Here is a 9,840-nt window from a genome sequence, read left to right as displayed (position 1 = left end):
TAAATTATAATACACCATACTTTCACCCAAAATTAATATATATATATTTTTTATCATGGACATTATCCACCAATAATAAAAAAAAATCCCTGCAAAAAACATACATTTTCTTGTCACACCGAGCAGATTACAGTCATAAACACACACATCCATATCCACACCAGAACCACACAGGGTCAAAGGTCACATGGCATCATAAAACCCATATAAGGCCATCCTGTCATAAAACCATAAACAAATGATCATAAATCATATATTCGAAGTTATTTTAAATTCTTCCCAGTTGTTGCTTTCCCTGGGAATCCCTGGGATTGCATTTCAAGCTACACATTACACTGTTATCTGTTCTTGCTTCCTTAATGTGTAAATATCCAGTGAGGGTTCAACCACAAGTGCTCACTACTAATATAACCCAACAATATTCATAATGACACATGACACAACCACCTAACACTTAAAACAAAACCATTTTTGTTTCCCGAGTGGGAGAAAGAAAATGTTCAACCCCCCAAAAAATAAATAAAATAAAAGTACCGCAAGGGAAAGCTGCAAGACAAATGAAACCCAACACTAAAGAACAGACTAAACCTTGAACGTTTTGCATCATGATTTAGCAGAAAACTCAAGCAAAGAGATCTTTAGTCTGAAACACTACTCAGAAATACCTTCAAAAGCTGGATTGTTCATTTAAGAGAACTACAGTCTGAACAAACGACACACACAAGTTTAACACATGGCTCAACGCTGAGGGTTTTCACTGCACAACAACTAATGAATAAAGTAAAAGAAAAGAAAATGGGCCTATAAAATAAGCCTAGTTTTGTTTTTGTTTTTTATGAGCCGTAATAAATAAGGTTAAGTACGGACACCAAAAGCTACTAGTTTAAACGGTAAGTAATAAAATAGGAACAAATAATAAAATTACGAGCAATAGCACAAATAAATAAAACAGAACAAACATATAAATGATAAAACTTGTTCTTTTCAGGTTTTTCATGTTCACTGTAAAAAAAAGAAAAAGTTACTGCCTTAAATTAAGTACAATTAACGTGGATGTTTAAGTGATTTAAACTTAAATTACATTAAACTGACTCAAAAAATTAATTGAATCATGTAAAACCTGAATAAACCGTCACAGATATGCGTCATAAGTCATAATTCACAGTTCAAATATTTTGTATGGAGAAATAAAAAAATAAAGAAATAAAAAAGACTGCAGGGCTATGTCTCCGTTCCTTTCTTCAGGGAACGAGGGTTACATGCACAACCGAGACGTTCCCTTTCAGTTCGTCATGTTCGACGTACCGACTGATTCCCCATTATAACGCCAGCAGTGCTGCCACCTTCCAGTGCCTATAGACAAAAGCCTTCAGACCCCCCGCATTATTGAGGCGGAGATAGGACAGGGCTTAGACCAGGGAAGTCACTGCTGACTTGTTAACACTGGGGAAATGGCGCAAACTCTAACAAGAGATTTATTCTTTCACAGTGATGAGTACTAATATAACCCAACAATATTCATAATGGCACATGACACAACCACCTAACATTGAAAACAAAACAATGTTTGTTACCCGAGTATGGGAGAAAGAAAATGTTCAACCCGAGTAAAAATAAAATTAAAAAAAGTACCGCAAGGGAAAGCTGTGAGAGAAATGAAACCCAACACTAAAGAACAGACTAAACCTTGAACGTTTTACATCATGATTTAGCAGCAACCTCAAGCAAAGAGATCTTTAGTCTGAAACACTACTCAGAAATACCTTCAAAAGCTATTTCTTTTTATTTTTTTTTCAATTGGAAAAAAAATAGCTAATGAAAGTGTAACAGAATGCACTCTTGCATAGCTCATATATTTGCAGGGCTGATAAAGGCAGGGCTCATAGTCAGTCAGAAAGTCTCGGTTTGAGTCTCTGTCTAGCCTCTTCTTGTTGAAGTTGGTCTGTTCTTGTTCCACAGCTCTGGGGAATACTGGAAGAACTAGCAGAGGAAGCTAGAGGAACAAAATCTAGAAATATTGTGGTCATAATAATCCACCTGCGGTTTAAAGATTGAGTAAAATGGCAAACACATGCTGTATGTTCAGGGGTGTGTCACCCATCAATTGAAGAAAATAAAAATAAAAATCAACATTTATCATCAGTAATGGAGCCCTTCGAACACAGTGACCTATACCAGTGTTAAAGCGCTATATAAATGAAGATGACTGACAGTGTCTTGACTCTTATCAGCCCTGATTCGTCTCATGTTTCTTTGCTGGCTTTTCGTGAATGACTGATGAATTCATGACATAAAAAGAGATTACTAATACAGAATATCAAGACCGACAGCATGTAAATTACAAATCATACACACATAGAAATTATTTAAACTAAAGCCCTATTTGGACGGGACTAGTGTAACATGGAGAGGAGGGGTAAAGAGTAATAATTATCAGTGCTTCTCTGTGATTTTAGTCCCGTCTGAATGTGATCTCAGTGATCATCACGGACAATGTCAGTAAAGATTACGGCGACTTTTACCTTCAGTAAAAAGGTCTGGAAAAATGACCTCAGGTGATACTAATCCGGTGCGAATAGACCCGCTGTAAATATGTACGTAAATGTTTCATCATTTCCTGTTTAAAAGTAGTTTTAATTAATTATTAATTAATTAAATTAATTCATTAGTTGTGTTCTAGTCGCTGGGACGAGTCTGTGGCGAAACTCAAGTGTTTTCCACATATCATTCAGTGCATATTACCACCGCAATCCAATCTGAAGGTCATTAATACATCGTTCGACCGGACATAACAGTTATATATAAATATATGTTATATGTGTTATATGGAATTCCGTCATTCCAGTGATCCTGATGTTGAGTTGCTACTTTTATTGTTTTTCTCCTAGTGTTTTAATATATATATACTATTCTTGTCACATGGCTCTGGGGAATACTTGATTCTGATTGGTCAATCACACCATCCAGCATGTTACTGTTATTCCCAGATTACAACCGCTGGAAAAGGGAAAGGCTCATCAGCGCTGCACACTAGCTAAACATGATTCTGTGGTGAAGTAAATACTACAGAAAAGCAAATGTAAGATAAAAAAAAAAAAAATGAAGTAAATCCTATATTAGTACTCTATTCAAGCTTGTAGAAATTTAGAAAATAGAAAACTTGATGGCTCAGATAGTTAGTAAAGACAATGTTTAAAATAGTCCAAGTGACTACAGCGGCTCAACCTTAAGTTTATCAAGCGACGAGAATACTTTTAGTGCGCAAATATATAATTTTCTTGTTTGTTTCTCTGAGTGAGTTCACAGTGTAACAGCGCAGCGCTTCTGGGTTCCTGCATCACATGACCAGCGGTGGCCAATAGTGAGCCTGCGTTGGTGATGAAGATGATGGTGATGATGAAGATGTTCAGGTCTTCAGCTGCTGATGGATGTCAGTGATGAAGATGATGAAGATGTTGTGTGATCTTGAGAACATGATGAAGGGTTTGATGAGAATCTCTCCTCAGTTTTGACATCAGAATCAAACTTTACAGGCTCGTCTGGATCACAGGAGACTAGAAATCACAAATATATTGAGTTTATGGGATATTGTTCTCCATCACAACAATCACAAGCTTCAATATTCTATAGCTTTAATAGTGCAGAAAGTCTGAAGAATCAGTTTGAATAGTAAATAATTCTTAATAATTTGGGGTTAAAAATAACCCCAACAAGTAACCCAACTGGGTTGGTGTAGCACTTTCCCAACTGTGGGTTATTTGTAAATCTTACAACACGATTAAATTGTGATAAAGAATTAAAGTTCAATAATGATCAAACACTCACAGTCTGGCTTTATTCCCTCGAAACTGCTCGATCTCACAAGTGTCTGTTTCTCTGGTGATTCTCTGGTTTGTGTCTCATTTCTGTCCTCCATTTTTCTCTCAGTCTTCTTGTTTTCTGCTGATCTGTGATTTCTGCTGATTTTCTTTCTCCTCTTCATTTGAATCTGTTCAATCACACAGACAGAGTTTCATTAAAGCGATATAACATCATATCACGAGACATCAGATCAACTCCTGATCAACATCTGCATGAGCTCAGTGTTATTACAGCATCTCAGATTAACTCTACAGTATTCAGAATAATCAATGATGATGACAAATGACAAATATAGAAATGTGAGTTTATCAGGAGTCCTGATCGGATACAAAACTGGTTTTCATCATAATTATAATACAGTGGCTGAACTGATGTTACAGGTTCAGATAACAGATTCAGTAATGTTATATCTTTTAAGAGGATCTTTTGCACCGGTTTGAGCCTGAACGTGCCCCTGGTCAAACCTCTGGCCAATAGTTAGATGGATCACGTGATCTTTTATTTTGACAGAAACTGCATCAAGCTTTTATTTTGGTGGAAAACATGTTATTGTGTAACTGGTTAATGGGTTCCCACACTCAGAACAATAGTCATAGCCTAAGTGTTTTGAAAGTAGTTCTTACAGCACACTCTACACACACTCATCTCTCTCTTGATCCTGCTCACTATGAGTGTTGCAACACCACCTCCACTCTCATTATCATCATCATCATCAGCCATGGGAAAACATATCAAAGCTTTATTAAGGACACACATGGTCAGTGTTAGGGGTGACTCATTACAAGTAACTTGAGTTACATAATCAGATTACTTTTTCAAGTAACTAGTAAAGTAACGCATTACATTTTCAACACAACAAAATTATCTATGTTACTTCTTCGCATTTATTGACTGACAGCTCTCCTGTCCTCATGTTGAGAGAAATAAAGTGAGGAGGTTTTGTGTGTGCTGTGTAAACATTATATTAGTAATATTATTTACTAATAATTTTATTAGTTAAATTAGTTAGTTGTTACTAGTTATTTTAGTTCTAGACTAAATGTGAACATGCATTTACTCGTCTCACTTGCACAAAAGCATTCAGTATTCCTCAAAAAGAATAAAAACAGTAAAATGCAATCTCAGAATTTTACACAAAATATTTATAATTAACTATATTAAATTATTCTTACTTTATTAACCAATGTATTTGCTGCTGACCTTCAATGATCTAATTCAACCATGCTAATAATCAAAAATTACTTTAGAAATAAGAAGTTGAACTTCCGTCTCCTGTATCCTATTGTTCTTTAATCCAGAATGGCAGCACAGCTGAAAGGATTGTTTGAGCGGCGCCCTCTACTGTATATCTACTGTACTGTTCTCTACTGTACTGTACTGTACTCTACTACTGTCTTTGTGTTGCGCAACTGCTCAGAGACAAGACGTTGAGATCCAAATGCAGCTTTATTAGGGTTAATCCAGACACGTAATCCAAGAAACAGGCAATGGTCGAAACACAGGTAAGCAGTCCAAACAAACAAACAAACAAACAAACAAACAAACAAACAAACAAACCAGGAAACAAACAAACCAGGAAACACAGGCAGGGGTCAGAAACAGGAGAATAATCTGAGGAACAGGCAGGGGAAACGGGAAACCATGAAGAAATGCTTAGGAGTGCAGTGTAACAACATACAAAACTTCGCGGAGAGTGAATGAGTGAACAGGGTACAAATAGGCTAGGGAGACTAACAGGGTGACGAGACACAGGTGAATGCAATCAGTGAAGATGAGTCCAGGCAGTGAATTATGGAACAATGCGATTGTTTCGATGGTTACATGCTATCTAGGTCACTTCACATGCGCTCTCCACAGTGAATAGCTTATTATCCCTATTTGACTGTTAACCGTAACTGGTATCACCACAAACGGTATTCTGTGCCCTAAAAACTGGCATATTTCATGGTATTGTGTCATGAAAGGTCATTGTAAAATCTAGAGAAATGTGCGAGGTGTCCAGCGGAGGAGACACACATCTACTGTACCCCCGATAGAGCTCTATAGGTCACACACTGTTTAGTTGTTCAGTGTCATTATGATAACAGGTTAAACGTCGTAATTAGCCAGCATAGGGCGCAAATGAAAATACAATTTTATATTTGTGATATTTAAACTGTGTATTATTAATAAATATTGTTACATTGTTATCTTGTTCCTGCTTTATAAATTTTAACCAGTGCTAATTTAAATAAAATTAATGAATATAAATGGATAAATAAACAAAAATGTTGCCTAATTGTTTTTTTCTTTATTTTTTTATGTTTGCAATGAATGGTTAATTACCTTTACATCATTAAAAACGGGTGTCTCAGCTGTACCATGGCACTGACTCAACTGTAGGCTACCACATGGGTACAGTTTAGACAAGGTTGAGACAAAAAACACCTTATTTTTATGAGCTAATTGTGGAAAATATAAACTACTCGTGGGTATTATTGATTGATAATATCTAATGTGTAATGAAATGACATGTGGAAATTCACTCAGTATCTATTTTTGTGTGAAAAATCAAAATGCAAAAAGTGTCTCAACTGTCTCAGTCTACCCACGTCATAAAGTGTCAGTATCATATGCACGCATAAAACCATTTTCGGTCTAGGCTATAAATGGCACAAGAGATACAATTCGTGGTGTAGAAACGCACTTTCATTAGATCGGGCTGATATATCTTATCTAGATCAAGATTATAGGCACCTTGATTCAAGTAGATATGAAGTGGATCTTCTAAATCACAGCTCGTCATACACACAAGAGGCGTATAATGCAAAAAGTGCAAGTGTTTTCAGTTCTCTTCCTCCAACAGTTTTCTGCAACGTCTTCTTCCCCTAAGCCACAGTTGCAGCGCAATAGACATTTGATAGAGCCGTTGTTGTAATGGATAAAGTACGGTAGATTATCCTTTTTCCTGTAGCCTATATTCAGTAAATGAAAAGTTATAGTTTAGAATTGATTTTACACATTCAGACACCAGAGAAGATGAAACTGCTGATGATGATGATGAATGATATATAACAGTGTTTGATCTTAAACATCAGAAATAGGGCAGACTGAGAACAGTTGAGACACTTTTTGCGTTTTGATTTTTCACACAAAAATAGATACTGAAAAGAATTTCCACATGACATTTCATTAGCTTGTAGACTAAGACATTATCAATCCATAATACCCACGAGTAGTTTATATTTTCCACAATTAGCTCATGAAAATAAGGTGCTTTTTGTCTTTGTCTAAACTGTACCCATGTGGTAGCCTACAGTTGAGACAGTGCATGGTACAGCTGAGACACCCGTTTTTAATGATGTAAAGGTAACAAGATGTGAAACAATATTTATTAATAATACACAGTTTAAATATTACAATTATCAAATTTTATTTGATAATTGTGATGAACAATAATTGTGCGTCTTATTAGGCTGTGTGTTATATAGCCTAATGCATTCATTTCTCATGAAAAAAACTCCACTTCAGTTTCACTAAAATATAGAAAAACAAATGTCCATATTTAAATAAATGAATACAATCTTTTCTCACAGAACGAAAGAGGAAGTGTTAGTCACCTTGTGCAGAGAAGAGGAAGCGTCCAGAGAGAAACAGCTCAGAGTGGTAATGTTCTCTGTGATCTTCTCCTCGCTCATACACACGCTTCCTCTTCCTCATGTTATATGAGTGTATGGGACGCTCAAGGGGTGTAGTCAACATTTCAGACAATATTGAACAAACCAGGTGATCTTTAACTAGGAAATGAATATAATATCTTATAGCCTAGTATAACTAGAGGAGAGCGGGGACAGTTGCAACACTTTTTGCATTTCTCTCAGTTACTCAGAGACTATTTGGACTAGACAAAGCAAATTTGTATATATTAATAAAACATCATATAATTATTATCAGTGTTAAATCATACAGTTGTGTAAAACTTCATTACAGAGATTAATTCAAAACATGCACAATATGAACAAATAGTGAATTTGGTGAATTTTATGATGGTTAGATAAATATTCACACAGCTTTCTGAAGAGAAAAGTTTCTGTCGATATCGCGTCACAAGAACTCTCTGATTATGATGTGTGAAACATCTGAATGAATCACTTTAGACCAAACGTATGGAAGCTTATGGGTAGCAAATTTCAATTTGAAATGTAATATGTAAAATGGCAATGCATTTCTGTATTTAAATTTAAATTTTCCAATCATTTGTGCAACGGTTGGTGCAAAATGAAAATGTAAATTCAATTATAAAATTTACATTTGCCATTTCATACACTAGTTTTAATATGCAAATTGAATACATATTTTAACGCTATATAAGTTGCAAAATTTTAATTAAAATGTATTACAGAAATGATTAGATATGTTTAACATGTTCAAGCAAAAACTGTAGCAAAATTGTAATTTAAATGTTATTTTTTCTTAATTGCATTTGCACTCACAGTTAAGACACTTGCGATTGCATTTCCGTGTCCCGCAATGAATGTAGCAAAATTCAATGTGAAATTTGAAAAATGCATTCTGAGCCGATCATATAAGTTCATAAGTTCATAAGTTCATAAGCTCATATAAGTTGCTTTCGGTGACGTGCACTCCATTAAATCTGCATATAGCGCGGGAATTCGGGGGACGTGGAGGAAAAGTGACAAAATAATTAATCAGAATACTTAGCAAAAGTTGCTCCTGCTCCAGCTCATGGACACCTCCTACTCACACTCTCCGTCTCTGCAAGTTTCGGAAGGAAATGATTCAGATTTCTCTCGGCACAGCTGCTAGAAGACAGACAGGCTGCTCACGTCACATCTACGTCGTACGCAGTACGCTCAGCCATCAGGAAGTGAGTGCTTCTAACTGACTTCACTTTTCTCTGTTGAAACCTATGGGGTCGCTGTGTCCAGTTTATATACTGTCTATGCGCGGACCGCAAGATCTGTGATTGGTCGGCTTGATGGCATCGCGTTTCCTCCTACGCATTTCTGGCGTGTTCTTCTCCACTGCCAATCATTTTTAAATTCAGTTCAACGTCAACAGGTTCACGGGTCGCACGTACCATCTCCTCCGACGCCTTCTCTCGTTTCTGCCTTTTAGTTTTTAGTAATTTCACTAAAATGAACTGTTTTTCCACCTCGATAAGCTCCAACTCCAACATGATCCGCTCTCTTTCAGTCGCTTAGTAGCCTAAACTCAAAACAAAACAAGTATGCAGGAATATCAAACCTAAAACTAAGTTTACTGCCCTGTTTTATTTGACAAACGGATCTACTGCCACATCAAATGTAGCTGCTAACTAACCTAAAGCGTGTATAGATGCATCTCTGAAGAGAATATAATCAGCAGACAAATAGGACTACTACTATTATCAACAGTGTCAGCCAATGGTGGCACAGAGACCCTCCTCTGATGTTTGATTGACACCCTCTCATTTGCATGTTGCGGCAAGGAAAAATAAACGGTTTGAAGGAAAAAATATTTATTTAATTATTTATCTCCTCTCAACTTGAGCTTCTCGTTACACTGCCACCTACAGGTTTGGCATGCTCTTGACAGCATATACACAGGTTCGTGTGCACGATGTTATTTTTGAAAACGAAGAGGGGTGAAATGTCCGTTTATGAAAATAGCCATCCACGTGTAAACGTAGCCTAAGTTTTTTGAAAGTAGTTCTTACAGCAGACACACACACACACACACACACACACACACACACACACACACACTCATCTCTCTCTCCTGATCTACTCACTATGAGTGTTGCAACACCACCTCTACTCTCATTATCATCATCATCAGCCATGGGAAAACATATCAAAACTTTATTAAGGACACACATGGTCAGTGTCAGGGGGTGACTCATTACAAGTAACTTAAGTAACATAATCAGATTATTTTTTCAAGTAACGCATTACATTTTCAATACAACTAAATATCTAAGTTACTTATTCACATTTA

General features: G+C 36.2%; 1 protein-coding gene across 14 annotated transcripts in view; it reads right to left on the bottom strand.

The window, feature by feature from the left end:
- Nucleotides 1–1,760: 1,760 nt before the first annotated feature.
- LOC311277356 (uncharacterized protein) overlaps nt 1,761–9,840 on the bottom strand; it is a 38,572-nt gene continuing 30,492 nt past the window's right edge. For 9 of the 14 annotated variants that reach the window (XR_014625219.1, XR_014625221.1, XR_014625222.1 and 6 more), the window contains 2 exons: nt 3,826–3,988; nt 1,761–3,554 (listed from right to left, as the gene is read on the bottom strand). Coding sequence is in view for 2 of the 14 variants with exons in the window: in XM_084387650.1 (XP_084243776.1) it covers nt 3,415–3,554; nt 3,826–3,988 (303 nt within the window). In the remaining 12 variants the exon portion in view is untranslated. Of the gene's footprint in view, nt 3,555–3,825; nt 3,989–6,597; nt 6,816–7,460; nt 7,554–8,558; nt 8,617–9,840 lie in introns of those variants that run through there. The other 5 variants (XR_014625217.1, XR_014625220.1, XR_014625228.1 and 2 more) reach the window with 4 other exon arrangements.

This window comes from Rutilus rutilus (genome assembly GCF_951802725.1).
Source record: "Rutilus rutilus genome assembly, chromosome: 18".
NCBI lineage: Eukaryota > Metazoa > Chordata > Actinopteri > Cypriniformes > Leuciscidae > Rutilus > Rutilus rutilus.
The sequence above is the reverse complement of the archived record's forward strand: the minus strand, read 5'-3'. Positions and strand labels throughout refer to the sequence as shown.